This window comes from Magnolia sinica, chromosome 6 (genome assembly GCF_029962835.1).
Source record: "Magnolia sinica isolate HGM2019 chromosome 6, MsV1, whole genome shotgun sequence".
Taxonomy (NCBI): domain Eukaryota; kingdom Viridiplantae; phylum Streptophyta; class Magnoliopsida; order Magnoliales; family Magnoliaceae; genus Magnolia; species Magnolia sinica.
The window spans coordinates 6,727,146-6,750,751 of NC_080578.1; the positions used below are offsets into that span (position 1 = coordinate 6,727,146).

A 23,606-nucleotide genomic window follows, 5' to 3' on the forward strand; every position below is an offset into this window, starting at 1 on the left:
AGTGTAACTTGTTGATTATTTAAATCTATTTCATATAATAATAATAATAATAATAATATAACTCAACATATTGATAGTTTAATAGTCAAACTATAATGAAATATATAAATAAACCCAATCTAATTTCTTGTATTAATTGACTTAGTTTATATATATATATATAAAATTTATTTTTATTTTTTTAAAAAAAAGCCATCAACCTAGGCAATCACCTTATGCAAATATGTGATGGCATAAGCAATTAACATAGGTTAGATGTCATTTCATGCAATTTGACAACATCGTATAACTTTCAAATATACACTGCCTGGGCATCGAATATGGACTGTGTGATGAACGTAAAGCCATATATCTATGTAGTGTAAAGACTTTGTGGGGCCCACTATGATGTATGTGTTTAGCTATGCTTTCCATCCATTTTATCAGCTCAATTTAGGGCATGAGCCCATATTTGAAGCATATTAAAAGCTCAAGTGAACTACACCATAGAAACAATATAATGATGTCTACCCTCCAAACTTTTCTAAGGCCCATAATCATGTTTATTTGCCATCTAACATACTTATAAGTTCACATAGGCCTGGATAAAGGAAAAACACATTAGCTTGCTCCAAAACTTCCGTGGCTTTCAAGAAGTTTTCAATATTAGGCATTTAATCCCCACAGTTTCCTCTAGCATACTCCACCTGGGCTTTAGATATCCTTTAATTTTAAGCGTATGCCCTAAAACAAGTTGGTAAAATACTTGCACTGAGTGACCACATGCATAGATTTATTTAGCAATCAGTGCTGGAGTTATCTCTAATAATAGCTTACAACCCAATTAAATCCTGCCAGATCATGTCAATAAGAAAGTTGGCACACATCTCATTAATGGTTACATAACAAAAGAATGGTGTGATAAGCACGTTCTCAACAAACATGATAAAATAACCACTGTAAATTGTTGAAAGCAGCTCACAATGTTGACAAATATCACTTAGATTTTGAAAATATGATAATAATTTCACATAAATTACATAAAATGATATTATAGTAATATTTATAAAATACTGTGATATTTTAAAATATCTCACTTTTAATCAAATGCTTGCAATGACATCATGGCAAAATTTCTTAGATTAATATTGACCATAATATCCAATCTTAAGTTTATAAGACTATAAGAGAATCACTTCTCGAAAAATTCAATAAATATAAAATGAGATGAGCAACAATAAATTTGTATAAGACATATTATATGTTCAATATTCTAAGACTTATGATTATCCCAATCGGTGATTGAGATCCACCCAATTACATCCACAGTAACTACTGGTGGATAATGGCATATATGGCTTTGTAGTACACCAACTCCAACAATATATATATCGGACCGAGTCGGATCGGATTGTGCCTAATCCGATTCTGTCCGAGATCTAAATACGCTGACCCGAACTCGTTCCGATCCGGGGCCGGATCTGGGACATGTCATCCGATCAGATCCGACACCTTGTTGGCCTGACCCGAACCAAGTTCGACTCGGCCAAGGAAACTGAGTCAGATCGGATTAGGTATGATACTGATCAGATTTTTTAACAGTGAAAATCATTATCCTCGTTGCTATTTTCGATGTGGTCCATTTGAGCTTCAGATATGATTCATTTTTTTTTTTACCGAATGCTCTAAAATGATCATGAAAAACGGTTAAACAGTATGGATATAATAAATACATAATTGTGGGGCCCATGTTGAATTCGTTTGAATCGTTCGTACAACGCTCGACGTTTAAAAGTTACAGCTGTTTACCGCTATGAATGGTGTCAGCGGGACTGTCCCATGCATTGGTAGTACATGGTATTGACATCACGTTAGCAAGTTAGGTGGGTCTGATTATGGTACATGTGTTATATCAAAACCGTCCATCCATTTTTCGAGCTTATTTTATGGCTTGAGACGAAAAAAAAGATAGATCTAACTATTAAGTGCGCCACATTGAAAGAAGCAGTGAATATTAAACGTTTATCATTGAAACCCTTTTTGGGTCGCCTTTTTTTTTTTTTTTGTATAATGCTCTAAATTAATCTGTAAATATATGTGAACGGTGTAGATATAATAAAAATATCACTATGGGGTCATATAACGTTTATCTCCTTTAAATAGAGTAGCATCGTCTTGGCACGGCACGTACCTATACCTAGTTTGAAAGCCAGCTATGTAGTAGCTGTGTGCAGTGTGCGGTACACAGCAAATAATTTTGCTATTATACATAGCAATCTCAGTTGGGGCCCACCTTGAATGCATGTGATCTATCCACGCCATCCATTCATTTTTGCATATCATTTTAGTAGTTGAACCCAAAATTGATGTATATCAAAAGCTCAAGCGGACCATACCATAGGAAAAGGTAGAAGTATCAAAAGAACTACTCTGGATCGGATCTGTCTGGATCCATTCGGATCGGTTTTCGGGTCGGGTTAGGTCGGATTAGGGCCAATCCAAATTCGACCCGAAAAGATTTCAGATCTGGATGGGGCTACCCGATCAGCACCGATCCAGACCGTCGAATCGGTTCTGATTGGGTCGGATCGGGTTGGGTCCACTGGATCAGGTCTATTTTGCCCAGCTCTACATGCAGTACATCCATTATGATAGTTCATTTTAGGACACGATCTAAAAAAAGAAGCATATCTAAATCTCAAGTAAACCATACCACAAGAACACAATGGTGATTAACCATTAAAAACTTCCCGTGGGCCACAAAGTTTTTGGATTAAGGTGATATTTGTGCAGTCCCTTCATCAAGGTCTTTGTGAAATTATCAACAGGCCGGATGGAAAAATAAACATTCCAGTGGCCTTAAAAAGATTTTAGATCTACTTCATTTATTAAATAATGCATTAAAATTAGTTTTCAAAATAGAAGAATGGTGTGGATTTAAGGTATTTACATCTAGGTGGGCCCCACAGTCAGGGATCCACCGAAATCCGCACCCCACCCCAGGACCAGCGATGGTGGACCCATTAACGTGGGGATTAGTTAGGGTGTTACCAATATTTATTTGCCATCTAACTTGTCATTAAGGTTTTGCTGTCTATATGAATTTTTAAATGATTAATCACCAATGTTTCCTATGATGATTTATCTGTGGTTTGGATCTGTTTCATTTTTTGGAACATAACTTAAAATGAGCTGGAAAAACTCATAGACTGCGTGGATATATAACACACATCAAGGGGGGCCCACGGTCAGGAAAACACCTTATGGGGTGTTACCCAGGCAATCCCTAATCCGCCCGGTGAGAGAGGGATGCGGTGGGCACTTAGAAGTACTTGTAGTCGGAAGCTCTCCGTGCCTACAGGCTGCAGATATGGTCAAGAACATGATATGATAGGACGGGTTCTAAAACCAGAAAGATCCAAAAAGTCACGTGGGAACACCAAATGAAACAGTGGGAATAGAAATGTCTACCGTTGAACCTTTGTCGAGCCGACCACGATGTTTATATGACAACCGTTCGTAAGGTTAAACTGTAGGCACAAATATCATCCTGATACAAAACTTCGGTGGTCTTACAAGTTGCAATGGTGGGTGTTCAATCTCTGCTTTTTCATGTGGCCGACATTAGTTTTGGATTTGCCTGATTTTTAGATCCCTGCCATTGTCGTCTTTCAAAACTGGTGGACGGATGGGATTTGTCACGGGCATCTCTGTAGGGCCCACACGTCCGTGAAAAGAAAGCCACCAACTTTCGAATGTTTGTTGAGTCCATACTCCGTACCAATGAAATGGGACCAGTTCTGACCCTAACCTTAGTTAGGTGTTACCCGGGAAATACCTAATCCGCTCCCACTTGTACCATCACGACGGGCTTCTACTGGTCCACGTCAACTCTGTATCGTATCCGTTCCTTTCGTTAGACGCGCCCTTCAATCTTAAGTCATTGGCATAAGGAACGGTTGGGAGAGAACGACCAATGAATAAAATCTACCCTACTGTTTTTTGGGCCCACTGTGTTGTTTATATTCCATCTAATCCATTCATCTGATAAGTCCGACGAGTATGAATGGATGTACCAAAAATCAGGTTATTCCAAAATCCATGTCGATCACACCACTTGAATTTACTAATATAGAGTTCTTAGGCATGATTTTGCATTGCTTCCCTTGTTTTGGTCCATCTAACTTTGGTTGCTAAAGTCATAATGAGAGGAAAAACACGATGGATGGGGCGGATTGGATGTACAGTTAACGTGGGCCCACACAAGTACCATATTAGCGCACGTTTCACCAACATCCATCAAGACCTGGTTTTGTACCACGGACTACTAAAGTGCATTCTTAGTCCACTGGCTGGGCCGTGCGTATGGATGATCGGAACCGTTCAAGAGGTATCTCCTACAATGAATAAGCCATGGTGAAGGAATGTCTTTCCAAAATTGATCCCGGCCATTCGATCCATAGACAGATAAATAATTGAACGGTCAATGATTCGCATACGTCCATCTTCAAAATGGCTAGTATCATCTTTTCAGGAAAAAAAAAAAAACCATCAGTGGGCTATCCATGGCAGGCCCTACTCCTGAAGTGGGTCTTATACAGATCAACATCGTCCACTTGGTGGGCCAAGATTTCAACTTCAGTAGTCCGAAGAATAGGGCCTGTTTGGGAGCGTGGATTTGGAACCCCCGGGATTGGCAACCCATGGTACAGGGGTTTGAATTTAATTACTAAATTAACTTTAATATCTCTAATTAGTGAGATATATCATTTTTGACACTATGGTTGTGATAAGCCCACTGAAATACATGCTTTGCCAGAAAAATGAAAATGATGATTCCAAGTCTCGGAAGATCATGTCTAAGTGACTAACCAATGATTTTAATCGTTGATTAATATGGACAATATTTGGATGGTGCCGGAAAATGTGTGGATGTTGTTGATTTTTTTTTTTTTTTACGCACGCACACACACCCCCACACACTCACAATGGTGGAATTTCACCACCTATGGGTACTCGAACCGCTGACCGGGAACTCCTGAGAGTCTACCACCCAGGCAAGAGTATGGGCCTGGGTGGTAGATGGTGCTGATCATCATTAATATGGATGGTGTTGATTCATACGAACAATGTTTGGACGGTGCTGATCATCATTAGTGGGCCATGTGTCCCATATAATGATAGTATATAGTGACACACATATTACACCTACGGCTATTGAAAGAATTTCAGGTGTCATCCAAGTTTTCACCGTGGGTTGCAAAGCCCTTCAGAGAGGAGATTTGAGGGGATTTGAAACCCCCCAGTAGTTACTTTTATGCCGCGGGATTTGAAACCCCCCTCCATTCCCCTCCCATCGACGGTGCCAAACGACTGCTAACATATCCACTATCAAATCTACGCATCTCCGTGAAAGTTCCCTGACATGAGTCCGATGGTGCCCCTTCACCTTCAGCGACGGGCCTGAAGACAAAAAGAGGGGAATTATATGATACTCAGGCAGCTTATGTCGCTTGATACACTGCACTTGGAAATTGTATACATGGCCTATGCTAAATCAAATATTTGACCGACCTCATTGTGGATTCAACTGTCTATAACTCATATTTCCAAAATCATATTTTTGAATAATTTTAACCTCTGATTTATAGACACTTATTTATTGAAAGAGAGCCATTAGATACTTTTACTTTTAACCATCAAATAAATCTATCAGATAATCAAATAATAAGCAGAATTTTTTATTCATTATATATCTAAAAAATGGAAATAATTGTTTTGGACGGTTTAATTTGAATTACTAGTACGCCACATATGCAAGTTCTAAGTGCCTGCGTATCAACCATCACGCCACCGGAGTATCAAAGTTCTCCTCAAGACAAAATGCATCGCCGCATCGGTGGTTATGCGGGTAATTATCTTGTCTAGCAGGGGCGACAAGACGAATCAAATGCCCCTGAGTAAATACATCCAGGCCCAACTGTCATTTTCGCTTTCTACGGATGGATGGTTGACGCAGACCACACTTATTTAATTTTTCCAACCTGACCCAAGAGGCCACATCCACTGCAAAAGCTTCGTAGGTCAAGCTTAACATAAAACGAGATGTGTTGAACCCACTGTGAGGTTCTAGTGAAATCCAATCCGTTCATCATGTTCATGCCCATATTTTATCCGTCTCCTAGAAATTAGAACGATCAAAACTCATTCCGACCACAGAACTTAAAATCATGTCTAAAACTTATAAAATCAGGTAGTGTGGCTCATTGAAGTTTTGAAATGGCTTGGTTCTTTGGGTTTTTGTTAATCATGGTGGGTTTCATTTTCCAAGTGGATTTGATGGCATAAAAGAATGGTCGTAGTTCATACAAACAATCTGGAAGGTTTTTAACGGTGCACACCCCATCTCAATATGGTGTGGCCGGCCTAGTAGTGGATAGCCTAATTTCTTGGTTACATACAGAGCATGAAAATTCACATATGATGGACCGATAAAACTTAATTTACGCGTCAAGGTTGGCCCCACATAAGGACGTTGTAGTTTACACTCAACCTACAAAGCCTTGCACTGGATCCAGCCTCGCCGTCCAAACGAGAAAAAAAATAAAATGAAACTGACGATTCATCATACCGCAAGGCACGCGGGAGATTGTCATTTCTGCTCATACGCATATAAGTGTTAAGAGTCTGTTTGGCTCAAGGGATTAGAATGTATTAAATGGTATTAAATTTTAAAAAATTCATCATTATATGTGGTAGTAGATTGCCTAATAATAACATTGGTTTCCCAAATTTCACCCTCACCGTAGTAAGAAGGTCATGGGTGGTCACCATTTCCTTATATGTACAGGGTTTGGAATGATGTTGAATGCAATTAGGAATTACTTTTCTTTTCAAGACTGTTAGCAAGACGTGACTTCTACCATGATGTATGGCATTGTATCAACATTGTTCATTCACTTTGTGGGAGCATTTTAAGGCTTGTGCCAAAAAAAGGAGTAGATCTAGAGCTTAAGTTGACCACACTACATAAAATAGTGGACATTGAACGCCTGCCATTGAAAACTTCTCGAGGGGCATAGAAGTTGCGGATCTAGCTGATATTTGTGATTTCCCTTTATCTATGTCTGTGTGACCTTATGAACAGGTTGGATAGCAAATAAACATCATGGAGGGCCCTAGGAAGGCTTCAACAACAGGCATTATTGTCACTACTCTTTGTGTAGTCCCTTGAGTTATGTATTTGCATCATTTTTCTACCCATGCATTCAAATAATCTTGAAAAATGGATGAATGTTGTGGATATAATACATACATCATAGTGGGCCCCACATAACCTAGTGATGTAAGTGAAACTCCTTAGAATCCACCACCGGAGCAAAAGTAAGGAACCGGTGAAATCCCTTTTAATACACACATTTTCCGATTATAATTTTATTTCAGCATGGAAAAGCAGCCACCGCGTGGGTGGGCCCATTGTTGTGTTAATGTAAAATCAACCCCAACCATTAGGTATGTCACCCCATTTTAAATTAAGGTCTCAAATTTCACTCCCATCCTTAGTTCAAGTAGACCACATGATTAGAAACAATGAACATGAAAATATTCACCCTCTAAATTATTTCCTTTGGTTTGGCTTACATGAATCGTGTATGAACTTGATTTTTGGGACCCAAGCTTACTTTTGGTGTGATATCTAACAGTTGGAATCGGTTTCATAGTTTTTTTCAGTTTTTTTTTCTTTTACAATGGTCCCGGTAAAAATCAAGGGTGGGTGTCTCTCTTCCAATTGTTTCCATCGGTGTGGCCCATCTGAATCACGAGTTAGCCTGATTTATTGGCTATGAGCCTAGATTGGATTATACATTTAATGGTCGGAGTGTATCTTACGTACATATGAGAGTGGGCCCGTAAAAAAATAGAGGTGGGAGCCTGGCATGATACCTGTTGCCAAAGCACTACTGGGCGTTATTAAAAGGGGGTAATTAATGCTTATGATCCAGTCAGAGAATTGGGGTTACATTGGTAATTAAACCTCGACATGCTGGTAGAGGAGTGATTTAAACCCAATATTGGAAAAGAGTGGCCCGTTCGGGTCAGCCCACCATGGTGTTGATTTTAAATATACCCCTAACATCTGGTGGGTCACCTCATCTAGGGCCCAAAAAGTAGTCCCATCCGTCCTTTAGGTGGACCTTACAACTGGAAATAATTGATAAAGAAATGCTCACCCTCCAAACTATTTATGTTGGGGTGGCCTACTTGAAAGATGGATGGACCTGAATTTTGGGACTTATATCTAAGTTTAGTGTGGCATCTAATGATTGGAGTGGATTTTGTAAAATCTCCATGGTGGCCCAATAAAATTCAAGAGTGGGCATCTCGATTCCAACTATTTCCCGTGGTGTGCTCTCACCCACCTGAATCATAGGTGGGCTTTTTTTATTTTTTATTTTTTTATAACACACGCACACACACCCCCACAATCATAGGTAGGCTTGATTTTTAGGTTCCGTGCAACACGAGATTACACATATAATGGTTGGAGTAGATCACACGTACATAACAAGATGGAGTGTCCGCTCAAATCAAGATGGAGATTACACACCCCCACCATCAAATTCTTTTTTTCAGAAAAAAAAAAGAAAAAAGGAAGAAGTCAAGTTAAGCAGGGCAGAGTACCTTTTAATGTCCAAACCAGCACATATCATCTAACATTTTTTTAAATGTAAATATGACATTCAACCCATAGCCATCACAAGCATTATTTTGTAAAACACCACAACAACCATCTAAATTAATGCTTGTTATGTTTTATTAATTTTTTATATAGACATCTTGTTGTGGTGTTTTATAAAAGTTAATGCTTGTGAGAGGCCAACCTATTAGATGGGTTGGATGTCATATTTATACAGGAGGTTGGATGATACGTGATAGCTGGACATTAAACGGTACTCTAGCCGGCTTAACTTTGACTTTCTTACCTGAAAAAAGAATCTCGTGGATACTCAATCTTTCTATTTAATGGGGCTCATCTTGATATGTATGTGTGATCCACTCTAACCATTAGATATGTAATCTTATGTCAGGCACAAAACCTAAAAATCAAGCCCACCCCTGATTCAGGTGGGGCACACCAAGGAAAATAGTTGGAATTGAGACACCCACCCTTAAATTTTATAGGGCCACCATGGAGATTAAACCAAATCCACTCCAATCATTAGATGCCACACTGAAACTTAACCATAGATCCTAAAATTCAGGTTCATCCATCTTTCAAGTAGGCCACGCCAATGTAAATAATTTGGAAGGTGGGCTTTTCTTTATCAACTATTTCCAGTCATATGGTCCACCTGAAGCACAGATGGGCTTGCTTTTTTGGGCCCTATGTTTAATGTGAGGTAACCCATCAGATGTTACGGGTAGATTTAAAATATTAACACCATGGTGGGCTGACTAGAATGGGCCACTCATTTCCTGAGTTGAGTTTAAATCACTCTTCTACCGGCATTATAAGGATTAATACGCCAAGCAGTAGTGTTTTGGGAACATGTACTGCGGACTCACATCCGATTTTCTACTGTATACATGTATATAAGTTCCACTCCGATCATAGGCGTGTAATTCTCTATTACACCCGTAGCCAAGAAATTAGGCTAATATGTGATTCAAATGGGCCACACCAATGAAAACAATTAGGAGAGATATATCCACCCTTGATTTTTACGGGTCCTATCATAACAAAAATATGAAATCCATTCCAACCATTAGATATCACACCAAAAGTAAGCTTGGGTCTTAAAAATCAAGTCTATACATGATTCATGTGTGCCACACCAACAGAAATAATTTATAGGGTGAATATTTCCATGTACATTGTTTCCAATCCTGTGGTGCACTTGAATTGAGGATGGAAGTGAAATTTGAGACCTTCATCTAAAATGGAGTGACATACCTAATGGTCGGGACTTTTACATTAACACAACGATGGGCCCACCCAAGCTGTGGCTCCTTTAACATGCCAAAATAAAATTAGCACAGTGAAATCATTTACTTACATTAATTAAGAGATTTTTTTTTTTCATCAAATGGATGATTACTTGGACGAAAATGCAATGTCCAACTAGTTGTGTGTGAGCATTACTATATATATATATATATATATATATATATATATATATATATATATATATATATAGAGGAAAAGGTACTATGCGCTCGACCTCACGATAAGCCCCCGTGAGGTCGAGTTGTGTGGGCCCCACTGTGATGCGTGTCGACCATCAACACCGTGCATTTGATGGGTCCCCTCTAAATTATGGGATATCCCAAAAATCAGCCGTATACGGAACTTAGGTGGGCCATACCATCTAAAATCATGTGAAGACACCGTTAAAACATATAAAAGCACTTGGTGGGGCCCACCTGAGTTTTAAATGCCACTGAAGCTTGGTTTGAACCCTCATGCAAGTGGGACACACATAATGGATGGGCTGGATTTGCAAACCACATCTCGGTGGGCCCAAAAAATGATTATGAATGTTTTAATGGTGCACGGCCCCTCCCCACTTCTGTATGTGGTGTGGCCCACACAAGTCCCGGATTGACTTGATTTTTGAGACCGAGGCCCACGATGGAATGGTGCATCTGACTGATGGGGTAGATGTTCGAAACGCATTACGGTGGGGCCCACACAGCTCGACCTCATGGGACGGACTCGTGAGGTCGAGCGCATAGTATCTTTTCCATATATATATATATATATATATATATATATATATATATATATATATATATATATATATATATATATGAGAGGAATGCTCACCAAAGCACTTTCCTATTGGAGCACCATGTGCACCTTTGCACGCGTGTCATGGGCACATAATCTGAACGGTCCACATGATGCGGCACTCCTTGAAACTTTATAGGCCCAATTTTCAGCCTGATCTGAAAATTTAGTAAGCCATGGCAAAGAGAAATGCAAATCAAGGGAGGAAACTGTTTCCTTTTGCCATGGCCCACTAGAGTTCGTATTGGGCTGAAAGTTGGGCTTGTGAGATTTCTAGGGGTCAAGGGGTGCCACATCACATTGATTGTTCAGATTTTGTGCCTAAGACATATGTGCAAAGGTGCACACGGCTGCTCACATAAGGTGCACAGTCCTAAGCAACTATTTATTTGAATTTGAGCTGTTGGTTTCATTCCTCAAAAATGTTTTCAATGGTTAATGCATGGCCCCACTTGATAAATGGATAGATAAGGAAAATTCAAGTCAACTAGAGTCGGATTAGGTTGCCCACAGGCCCAAGGATTTTTTCCTTGTGTCGGGCTTGGCTTGGCTTGCTATGCTAGGTCTATGTTGGGTTCAGGCCCCACTTAATAAATGGATGGATAGGGAAACTTCAAGGGGGAGATTTTCAAGTCAACTAGAGTCAGATCAGGTTGCAAACAGGCTCAACTCGGGCTTGGCTTGCTATGTGAGGTCTATGCTGGGTTCAGGCGGGCTGGTGTCTTGGGTCCTTAGTGTTGGGTTGCGTGCAAGCCTATCCTGATAAAGGCCATCGCCACCCATTAGATATATCCAGTAGTTATACATCAATCTAGATTATCTGTGTTATACTTAGTCATACACACTAAAATGCTCATTAGGTCTATAGGAACAAGAAATAGCTGGTAAGTGTAGATGGTTAGTGTTAGGGTTAGGGGTTTCCCTTCCTTTTGAAATATCAATAATGCATATCATTTTAAGTGCCTCCTTTTAAGTTATGTATGCTTCTAATATAATATCTTAAAGGTAAGGTCCTATACCTTTTTTGAAAAGTATGAGCTAATTGATTTGATGGTTACGGGAGAAATGTGGTGTATTTATAATATAATTGGTAGCCTTTTCATGAATAAAGTGACAATTAAACTCAGTAAGCTAGTGCGCTTGCAAATGTATACTATTGCTTGATTGTTACATTATAGAAGAATTATATATATATATGACATGAATGCCAGGGAACATCCAGGAATAATCCAGGTTAAACCACTTGGCTAGTACTATATCTCATGGCTCTGTACTCAACTTCAACACAAAAATAAACAATGATTGATTACTTATTATCCTTTTATAGAGAAGGTCACCTCTTACAAATATGCACAACAGAACCATCTCAACAGTCTCAAACATTGCTCTATTACCATATAGGTTGGAAAAATAGGGTTATGATCCTGCACCTCCCTCTTATATATAAAGATAAAAGTAATATGTCAGTTTATAAGACTAATATAATGCATACACATCATGCTCCTCAAAAAGTAAGCAAAAAATAAGAACATGAGGCGTCTTGTCTAGACCAGATGACATGAGACGCATGTGTGCAGGGATCAAAAGTCACATTAATTGGGCAGCGCAACCATCAGATCCCCTGCCCTCATTTAAATGGTAAGAAAGAGAAATGCCCATTCACATGATTTTCATGGTCAAATGTCTATCATCACGATCTGAATGGAGTTTAGTATGACCTTTTGCATAAACATCATCTTCCCGGTGGGGCCATAACCAAGATAGTCCGGGTGGACATAAAATAAATGTTAGGGGGAATGCATATGTACGGTCCATCGTACTTTGGCAGCTTGTGATGAATGATACATCATTACTTGGATACTATTAGAATTTGCATGTATGGTATATAAAAAAGTCAAATGAAACAATCCAAAATTTGGGTCCTGGCTTAAATGTATTAGAAGCTAACAATTACTCTTGTTAGTTTCTTGGCCATCAAACTACTGGAAAGTTTATTAAATTGATAAAAATGAAAATAATCCAATGGTCTTATTTCAACAAGTGGCAATGAATTAGATGTAATTAATGTTCAACTAATTTGACTTTTGGACATTTGACTTATTGCCACTTCGTTTGACAATTTATACAACTTTGAGTTAATGAGAGAAATTGTCGTGTGTAATGCACGTAAAGAGAGTAAGGTAGAAAGAGACATGAAGAGAGAGTTTTGAAAAAGGAAAGAAAAATGGAATGAACGGGTGCGGCTATTCCAATAAAGACAAAGAGAAGGTCACTAATGATGTGTGACCCATCCATACTTTTTCTTATTTTATGGACGGTTCTTATTTTAGATCTTCCTCTTGTTAGGAATGATCTCCTAACATGAGGTATTGCAATGGATGCACAGACAAATGTTAAAATAATCATTGGCCCACATTGTGTTTGTTGGATGGGCTCATTGCATGCGGTTACGGGTACAACTCAAACAAAGCTTAGAGTGAATTACTCACTCTCATTAAAAAGGAGTGGGAAGGCATGGGTAAAAGTCAAGCATTCTGATGATGCAATTAAAATCCAAGCCTTAGTTTATTAACAAGTAGATTTTTAAAATTTCCATACATATCAACGGTCTACAATGGAAATATCATTTATTTTCATGTCCAATTTCAATGGCCACCACTCTAAAAAGCAACTAGCTCTTCATATTATCTCAGCATATAATAACTATGTATCTGCATGCTTATAAACAGTGGCTTGGATTTACCCATTACTCCTTACTCTTTTTTTTTTTAAAAAAAAAAAAAAATTATTTTAACACACGCCCACACACCCCCACACTCACGCTAGTGGAATTTCACCACCTATGGGTACTCGACCCTTGAGCAGGAGTTGAAACTCCTGAGAGTCTTCCACCCGAGCAAGAGTAAGGACCCCTTGCTCTTTTTAAGTGCATGAGAAGCCAGCTTTCATCTTGTGTGTAGACGGCGTTAAATGCTCATCCAACAAAGGCTATGTTGACCGCACATCATTTGTTTGTAAATCTATTGCACCGCCTCATGTTAGGACATCAAATCAAACAAGAGTTAGGCCTTAATCTCGAGTGGGCCACTAAATTAGTAAAAGCACATATGGATCACTCACCATTGATACTTTTTCTCTTTTTGCTTCGAGCGTGTGGCCGTCTCACTTATTCTCCTTTTGCTTTGTGCGTGTGGCCGTCCCCTCTCCTTTGGATTGCCCACCATTAGCTCCTCTTCTTTTTCTTTGTTCTTGTGGCTCATCCTCTCCCTTTCTTTCCTTTCTTTTTCTTTTTTGATTGGGAGTATATCTCCTCTGTTACTTTCTCTCTCCTTTTCTCTGCAGCCAATTCCCAGGCCATGCAGTAGAATATATGTTTAGAATTTCCAAGGGACTGCAGAGACAGGGTATCAATGCACCTTCCTGCCATCGAAAGAGATATTAGAAAAAAAAAGGTTCTAATATTCTAGAGAGGGTGATGTATTGTACACAAGCACTTAGAAATTACATATCATGGTATGTTTCAGTTTTAAATGTATCGCAGATAAAAAAAAAATGTACGCCTGTTTCACTATCTAACTACAGGATTTGTGGACACTATTAGACGGTTAAACATGAAGAATATCTCATGATCCAATGTCAACAGACAAGCGTCCACGAATCAGAGGTTAGTATTCTTCAAACAAGATGATATTTGGGACTATGACTTAGAGAAATTGACCTAGTGTCTGCATATCAGTTGCCTTACGTTGCCAGAGTATCAAATGACTTCCCAAAATCAAAATCTCCTCTCTTTATACTGAAAGATTCATGAGAAGCGATTTGTATTTTAAAGTTTAGTTGAATGCTAATAAACAGGTGGTCGCATAAGTTCTATGAGGTTTCCTGTTCACACAACACATGTAAAAGACATCCGTTGCATTTAAGGACCGTTGTTATGGTGGACCATCACGTGAATAAATGTATCACGAAAATAGAAGGGATTTAACAATGGTAGGTAATGGATCAGCGGCCTGAAAAAGTAACAGTAAAAGAGAAGCCCTTCAGATTCAAGCAGAGTGGTCCACCAATCAATAGTCTTGATTAAGTGTATGTTTTTGACGTCGATGGAACATGCGTAGAGTCTTTGTGCACCGATATGTATGTAATCATTCCTGCGTTTGAAGACCCAGCACTGCTGTTGCTGGAGTCAGCATAGGAAAAACGAGATTCTTTGAACAAGAGAGCGAATCCAGAAGCACGAATTGAGGTCTACCAAACGCGTTTGGAGCAGAGAAGCCCCCAACCAAAGCAAGACGTGAGTTTTCTTCTTCTCTCTCTCTCTCTCTCTCTCTCTCTCTCTCTCTCTTCCACGGTGGTTCTAAATCTTGTTTTCTTTGCATCTGGATTCGTTCCATCTGGGTTTTCTTTCTTTCTCTCGATTTCCATCTGGGCTTCTATCCTTTACCTGATCTTGTTTTTCTACCATTTTCCATCTCGGTTCTCTCTCTCTTGATTTCCATCTGGGCTTCTTTCCTTTCCCTGTTCTTGTTTTTCTACCATTTTCTTCCTCATTTTCAATCTGGGTTTTCTTCTTTTCTCGCGATTTTCATCTCTTTTCCTTCTTTTCTTATCTGGGTTTTCTCTCTTCCAATTCGGATTTTGTTTCTCTCTCTGATTTCCCTTCTTTTCTCTCTGTTTTCCATCTGGGTCTTCTTCGATTCAATGTCTTCTCTCCTTCTTTGCTCTTTCAGATTTCTATGTTTCTTTTTTTTATGATTGTCTCCAATTGGCACCCGCCCAAATGCCGAAAATCCTTGAATAGGAGAAACTGTAGCTGGGTCTTCTGGATTATTTGAGTTGCGACAGACTCAGTATTTGGAGACAGCTCCTGTTTTGAAAATCTGGTAAAGGATTCTGAAGAATGAGGTGTCTCTTCAACTTCAAGGAGAAACTCAAGACGAGGGAGCAAAAATCCGCTCCGGAGTTGAAGAAAGGAAGGAAATTGGATAATTCGCCAGTGGGACGGGCAACAAAATCTTCTAGTTTGACAGCCACAAGTTCATCCTCGCCTCGTGGTATTCCTGATTTGTATGAGGAGAAGGCGCAGAACTTGCGTGTTTTCACGTTCTCGGAGCTCAGGAATGCTACCAACAATTTCAGCCGGCTCCTTAAGATTGGGGAAGGCGGGTTTGGGAGTGTATATAAAGGCTTTGTCAAGCCTCACGATGGCGGTAGTGAGCAGATCGTGGTCGCCATTAAAAAGCTCAACAAGGACGGATTGCAGGTACGGCAATCTTATTTTCTGTTCATGCATCTGTAAAAAAAAATTATAAATAGGGAACTGAATTTGAATTTGCGTTTGTGCCTATGGTTGAGAGAAAGCTAGTCCTCTTGTTTTTATAGTTGGAATGGAACGCCTCTATTCGCATCTTCCTTTTGTCCTGCTTTTGTATATGTATTATCGCTCTTGCCTGATCTGGGATCATTTACTTGTGGGGCGTGATGACCAGGTATTCCGTAATGGTAACGGTGGCTGTAACTGCCACCACTGTTACCTTTACGATACAGGCTGTAATGGCCGGCCCCATAACGGCCGTTACGAACTCTCTCTCTCTCTCTCTCTCTCTCTCAGTGAAAAAAACCCAAAACAACCTGTGTTGGCCTGTAATGGACCTTATGGGACCATTACAGCCTTTACGGGGGTGTAACGGGCTGTTACGGGGTCTGTAATGGCCGTTAAGGGTCATTTTTTTCCGTAATGGCTGCTACAGCCATTACCACCCCATAACGTGTAACGGTTGCCACCGTTACCTTTACATAATGGCCTTTACAGCCCTGTAACAGCCGGTACGGCACACCATGCATGATTGTATGCAAGTCATCGATTTGAATTCAACTGTAGTCCTGGAAAATTGATACTCAAAATAACAAAAATCTCACTGGCTAATTATCTTGGAAAGAAGGGAAGTTATTTGAGACTGACCGATAATGATGCTTAATATTCAAGCATTCAGAAATTGTACGGATATACATTAACTCAAGGACACTTGTTTGTTGAAATAGGACTATTGGATATTTTTCTTTTTAATCTGTTTAATGAACGCCCACTAATCCCATAGTCAGATAGTTTAATAAGCGTATTGGTTTGTGATAAATCCAAACTGGGACCCATAATTCGGACAGTTTAATTTGACCCACTTGCATGCGACACACTCAATTTGTATGTAATTTCTAAGTGTCCCAGTATCATCCATCACACTCTGTTAGAGTATCATAGTTTTTCTCTTTAAAGAATGCTTTAAAGAAAAATATTTCCATTTCTTTTTCTGCATATTTGCATGTAGAGAAATTCTGAGGCAATTCATGTGACAGATTGAAGAGCTGGTTCTTTGCCATTTTGCGAATGTGGCAGCAGGTGCAAGTTCCAGGCTACCCATCAGGTGGGCCCTAATTCGACATGTCCTTGCCAAAAAGTCAGTCAGGTTGAATCATCAGGATGGCAACATGTGTGCGATGGATATATACAATGCACCATCTTCTTTTCTAACCACCCTTTTCCATGGTACGTATGTGGCTCACTGCTCACCTGATGAGTGGACTAGCCTGATTTTATATCAGTCAACATTCATGATGGGACCCAGCTGATGATTACCCTGCGTTGATCTCATGGAAATTGCCACAAATCGCCACTTCAATCTCTACTCACATGAATCACCATAGCACTTCTCTTAACATGTGTGAGCGGTTTCCTCCAGTCCAATTTTGTTTCTTTTGAATGAATATTGTTTCCTTAGATTATTATTATTATTATTTTTTGGGTTCTCTTGTAGGGTCATAAGCAGTGGGTGGCAGAGGTTCAATTCCTTGGTGTCCTTGAGCACCCGAATCTTGTAAAACTTATTGGTTACTGCGCAGTAGATGGTGAAAGAGGGATCCAAAGGCTGTTAGTTTACGAGTTTCTATCGAACAAGACGCTGGAAGATCATCTATTCAATCGAGCATTGCCTGTTCTTCCGTGGAAGTTGAGATTAGAGATTGTCTTGGGTGCTGCTCAAGGACTGGCATATCTGCATGATGGATTGGAAGTTCAGGTCTCCTCTATACACTGTTATCAGCTGACAAACCACAGAAGTTTATTTGATTCTGCTTCTAACTGATGCTACTATAAGATTTGTGCCTCTCTGGTTCTTTATTTTATAGCTTTCATTTCTATGCTCATTTTGCTCATCTTTAGACTAAATATCATGTTCTATGGGAGATATATCAACTTATTGTCAACGATGATCCAAACCATTGATCTGATGGGCCCTACATTCAATGGATGTTGACCCAGTAGTCTCCTCAAGTACATGATCCTCCTACCCCTTTTGGTTGGTGGCCTGCCAATGCATGGTTAAGAAAAAAGAAGTACAGCAATGGTCCACACTGGAAAAAAGGAGGCAAAGGTAGGGTGGCTTGGTTTTCCAATCTTGGAGATTTCTAAGACGTGGTCCAACCATGATGGGACCCCATATGAATTTTTTGGACCGCTGAACCATGTGCTCCATTTGGACAAGCTGGAGTGCAAATCCTGGTTGAGGATCACAAATTTCTCTCATGTGTGTGTGTGTGTGCGCGCGCGCGCGCGCGTGTGTGCATAGGGTTATGCTGTTGGCTAGGCTTTCCATTTACAATGTTGTTATTGGAATTAGCATTCAAAAAATAGAGAGGTTGTGATCATGTATTGGAACGTCTCCCTCTCAACACTTACCACTAGAATTTAGCTTCAGTCACAGTTATTGAGAAACCTCTCTGGAAGTGTGCCGTTGTCGGTTGCTACTGCTACTAGATTTGGGCTTCACCACAGTTATCAGGAACTCATTTCTGCTTGCAATTACCAACATTTTGTCTTGTCCTTTTTCTTTTTCTTTTTTTTTTTTTAAATTTTATTTTATTTTATTTTAATTTTCATGCTCTGGCTAAATAGTAAATGCTACAACTGTTTTAAAGTGAGACATCTCACGCATTGTTTCTCAGATTGTTTCCATCACCTATATCTCAGTCTGGTAACCATGTTTCCTTGACTGGTTTCTTTCATACACCTCTTGGTCCACCACTGAGTGGACAGGAACATACAATCCACCAATAATCGGGCAAAGAGACCCAACTTGAACATGATCATTATGAAGTTCTTCCAGATGTTTCAAGGATGATGCCTTGAACCATGTTTCATGGGCATCTTGAAGATCTCTATGGCGGCTTGATATCTAATTTCCAATATTCGATAAAAATGCCATTTGGAACATCCAAGGCAGCTATGCATTTAAGTCACCTTCACCATGGAAACTTACCATATTTAATTAGTCAAGTGTCGTAACTCCATTTGGATGACATATGAGATAAGCGAGAGATGAGCGCTTGCATTTTCTATGATGTATGATGGCTTCAATGATGCATTAATGATGGTTTTGGGGTGAAATTATCATTTCCTTAGTTCATATTTTTGTCAGTGATGGCTGTTTTGGAAATCAATTGCTGAATTCATCAGTCCTCAACAGCATGAGCTACCTAGATTGACATTTAGAACTACTAGCCTCAAGGCCCCCAACTGAAAAACAGAGACGGGTGGGAAATGAAATTTAGAAAGGGAAAAGCTAGCTCAAAGAAGTTTGTATCTTATCTTAAAATAATACTAAGGTTACATACCTTTCACGTGCCTATTGTTAACCAGCAACACACAGGTCGACGAGCTTACTGGGATTTGACAAGACCCCTTGCCAAGACTTAAACTCAACTCGAATGGGTTTCCTTTGACTCAGCTGAGTCACTGAGTCATAAAAAACTCAGAAAAACTCCTCAGATTCATGTCACTTTGTAGCCTCACTGGATCAACTTGGCTACTTGGCCAATCTTGCCATGAACTAATAGACTAAAGCTAGTTAAATCATAGAAAGAGAAATGGGGTTCAAAAAGAAGTTCCTCATTCAACTGATTTGAGTGTTGGTTTTCTGTATTAGTGGTTTTCTCAACCTGTTGGTTTTAAATATTGAGCTCCATGATAGTATTAGGAACCAAACAACATTTTTTATTTGCAGATACTTACTGTTACCGGTATATTGAGCAGGTCATATATAGAGATTTCAAAGCGTCGAATGTGCTGTTGGATGAAGAGTTTAAGCCAAAGCTGTCAGACTTTGGGTTAGCAAGGGAGGGGCCATCAGATGGGCACACCCACGTGTCCACAGCGGTATGTATATGTTGCATAAAAATAGAAAAAACAAACATCAATTGACACTTCACAGCCTACTTGAAGTAGCTGATGGATAGTTCTCAGCAGTCCTTTGCAAGGCATTCCATAACGGTTGTTATCTTTACGATGCGGGTTGTTACAGTCATTACGGCCCTTATAACGGCTGTTTGAGTCTCTCTCTCTCTCTCTCTCTCTCTCCTTTATTGAAAAAACCCTGAAAAACCTATATCGGCCTGTAATGGGCCATTATAGGGCCGCTATGGTCTTTATGGGGTGTAACAGGCTGTAACGGCCTGTAACAGCTATTATGAGTCATTTTATCCATAATGACTGTTACGGCCATTACGACCCTGTAACGTGTAACGGTTACGACCGATATCTTTACATAACAGCTGTTATGGCACACCATGGTCCTTTGTTGGAAACACAGTGACAAATCTCGTTCTCTGGAATTTCTTGGGAGATTTTTAAAATTTGAGGGTTTTCTTGGGATTTTGTTGGGAAATTCTCACTAGAAAAAAAAAAAATTTTAAAATATTTATTATGAATTAATAGCCTATTTTAAAAATTTGGTATATAATTATGCAATGAGTTTGTAAAACTTTAAATGTCTTTTACATTAATATCAGGAAAAAAATCACATAATTCAAAACTGGCAACATTTTGAAAATATTGCTTTCATGTTCTCAGTGATATTTATTAGTGGTTGTAATTGAATTGGGAAATTTCTATATGCGCACATACATACTACGTGTGCATGTGCCATGATCAGTGCATGACATTGCACGGCATCCACTCCATCTATCATGTGCGGCATCACATATCTTGATCCTGAAAATCACACCTATCCTAAACTCAGGCGTGCCACACCAGATCACCAGTTGATGCCATATACATGAGTTTCAGATGGGGCTGGTTTTTGGGCCCATGGCCTGACATCAAAGGGTGCACGTGGACTGATTGGATGTGATGCACTGATCAGGAGGGAGAGAATCTCAGTACCGTCTGTGAAAAGCTATTCGGCTTCTTCACCAGACTCATTAGCACTTTGATCATGTGATCAGGTGGTGGGGACTTATGGGTATGCGGCCCCGGACTATATCGAGACGGGCCATCTCACAATCAAAAGTGATGTATGGAGTTTTGGTGTAGTCCTGTACGAGATCCTCACGGGCAGACGATCACTGGAGAGAAATCGCCCACGAATCGAACAGAAGCTTTTGGATTGGGTGAAGCAATTCCCCGCGGACAGTAGGAAGTTCAGCATGATAATGGATCCAAGGCTTGGCAATCAGTACTCCCTAAGAGCTGCCCGTGGAATTGCGAAGCTGGCAGACAGCTGCCTGTCCAAGTACTCCAAAGACCGTCCGACGATGAGCGAGGTGGTCGAGAGTTTGAAGCAAGCAATTGAAGTTTCAGAAGCTGGGGTCCCTCCAGAGACAACGGAGTCGTCCTCAGCAACAGACTCGGAGACTGATAAGAAGCCTGATGAGGTGGACGGCTCTGAATACTCGAGAAGGCGGATGGCCCACCTAGCTAAACTGAGGGAGAATGCGAATGCCGTTGGTAGGAGGCGGTTTATGATCATGCAGAGTGCCAAAGAATCTTAGTGGGGGTGGTTTAAACTGGCGGAGCTTGGGTTGCCGCTGCGCCTGAATTTTGAACTGGTGGGTGGGCCAGTTGGGCTGGGCTGGGCCCATTCAAATCTTAATTTTACTTGTCCTGGCCCACCCCATTTACAATCCTAGCTGTTATTATTATTATTATTATTTTTTTTCTTCCGCTGATATGGTGTGTTTGAGCTCTCCAAGGTGTTTGATGATTGGAATGGGATCCAAGAGATGTGTGGGCCCTCATCGGATCCGTCCACGTCCCAAAATTCTGGAATTTCAGCTCTTTTTCTTTTTCCATTATTTCTGGCCTGTTGTGTATAAATTGTTGTATTCTACATGTGAAGGGATGAGTAGTTGATACGAAACGACGGTTCGTTCCAGCTCAATCTTGGCAGGTCATGGTGCAAAAAATCAATCTGATTGGACGATCCTTATCATTCGATCAATAGCATTCAAGATGGATGGTTATGTTTTGAGAGCAATGATCACTCGGACGAGTCGAGTGGTCCATCTGCTGGGGACCACCTTGGATTGGTTACATTTACAAGAGTTAGTTTTGTCAGATGAGGGAGCGGATTCCATGTGCCCCAGGCACAGAGATATATATACCCATGTCCGGGGCTGTGTGGGGCCCACAGAGATGTCTGTGACAAATTCACTCCGTCCATCTGTTTTTAAAGAACACAATAGGATCTAAAAATCAGGCATATCCAAAACACATGTGGGCCATACCACATGAAACAGTGGGGATTGAACGCTTAGGGGTCAGGATGATATTTGTTCCTACGGTTTATCTGCGTGGTAATAACCATATGAACGGTTTGGATGGCAAATAAAGGTTTCAACGGTGGACGTTTCCGTTCCCACTGTTTCGTTTGTGTTAGCCCACCTGAGATTTGGTTCTGCTTATATTTTATAATCCTATCCTATTATGATCTTTAAAAACAGATGGACGGAGTGGATTTGTCACGGACATTTCTGCGTAACCCACACAGCCCCGGGCACGGGTGTATCTCTGTGCCTGGGGCACATGCAATCTGTTCTCCATCAAGAACGGACTGATATAAATGGAAGGTCCAGATTGACTGTCCATATACCCAGTGCAACCAGTTATAATCGGCCCACCTAGAAACTCAGGTTATCCCAAATTGCTCCCGCCCATCAGCATTCAACAATCTGGGCCGTTCATCCCATGGGCTTCAATTTACATGGGCCATGGACAGGCTACTTAGGGATGTTACTATCGACTACTTGATGCAGTGTTTGTTCGCGCCACTTCTATCGTGGGCCTACCTGATGGATGGTTTGGATGATGGAAGTATCACCACGTGTGTGGTGGACTATGGAGCGGATACGGCTTCCGGGTCCAGTCTTCCATGGGCTGGGCTCTGAACAACTTTCAGCCCACGTATAATGTCTGGATTTATTTTCAGGCCCACCAAGTAAAAGGCTGTGGACGAGGTTCGAAGTAATTATCTGTCGAGACTGATCGTATGATCAGGACCACAGATGTCCATCTGAGCCTGGGCCTGAAAATTGGACGGTCCAATTTTCAGGTGTGCCGCACTTGTACAAGAAAATCAAACGCTTTTAGCGAAAAAGACCAACGATCCATGTGCGTAGGGTCTTCCTCATGAGGAAACTGGTCTGGCCTATCAACGGCCCATGGCATGTTTTCGTTGGGCCCCACCTAAAGAATGGTCCGCATCTCGCATAACTGTGCCGCGAATCCCCTTTCACTGTTTCCCCGCCCGCGTATTTTAAGCGTTGTGCGTCGCAGGCGCATTGCGGGAGCGGAGAGACGATGTACGTTCATCCGTCCACATGCACACATGGCAGGAACATCCGAACTAAGCCTAACGTAGGCCACACGGCGAAGATGACCATAAGTTTGCTCATCTCTGTAAAACTGGACCGTTTAGATAAAATTGTCAATGGTCGACATTCAACACACGAGTTTAGCATGAACGGGCCTAATTTTTTCATATGATCATCTTTACACTGGGGCACCTCG

The 23,606-nt window shown here is 40.4% G+C and overlaps 1 protein-coding gene across 2 annotated transcripts; it reads left to right on the forward strand.

Moving 5' to 3' along the window:
- The first annotated feature begins 14,919 nt into the window (after window positions 1-14,919).
- LOC131248098 (probable serine/threonine-protein kinase PBL19) lies at window positions 14,920-21,978 on the forward strand. 2 transcript variants are annotated; one of them, XM_058248153.1, is made up of 5 exons: window positions 14,920-15,457; window positions 15,502-16,034; window positions 17,581-17,841; window positions 19,854-19,976; window positions 21,044-21,978. In XM_058248153.1, the coding sequence occupies exons 2-5, from the start codon at window positions 15,672-15,674 to the stop codon at window positions 21,587-21,589; spliced, it is 1,293 nt and encodes a 430-aa protein (XP_058104136.1). In that variant the 5' UTR covers window positions 14,920-15,457; window positions 15,502-15,671; the 3' UTR covers window positions 21,590-21,978. The 2 variants fall into 2 exon arrangements, with proteins under 2 accessions (XP_058104136.1, XP_058104135.1); XM_058248152.1 differs by having other exon boundaries at window positions 14,920-16,034.
- Window positions 21,979-23,606: the final 1,628 nt, after the last annotated feature.

Bases quoted from the DNA above. Each gene is read 5' to 3' on its own strand.
- LOC131248098 (XM_058248152.1), top strand. From the start codon at position 15,672: ATGAGGTGTCTCTTCAACTTCAAGGAGAAACTCAAGACGAGGGAGCAA. The intron at 16,035-17,580 runs GTACGGCAATCT...GTTCTCTTGTAG, and splicing joins TCAACAAGGACGGATTGCAG to GGTCATAAGCAGTGGGTGGC. The intron at 19,977-21,043 runs GTATGTATATGT...TCATGTGATCAG, and splicing joins ACACCCACGTGTCCACAGCG to GTGGTGGGGACTTATGGGTA.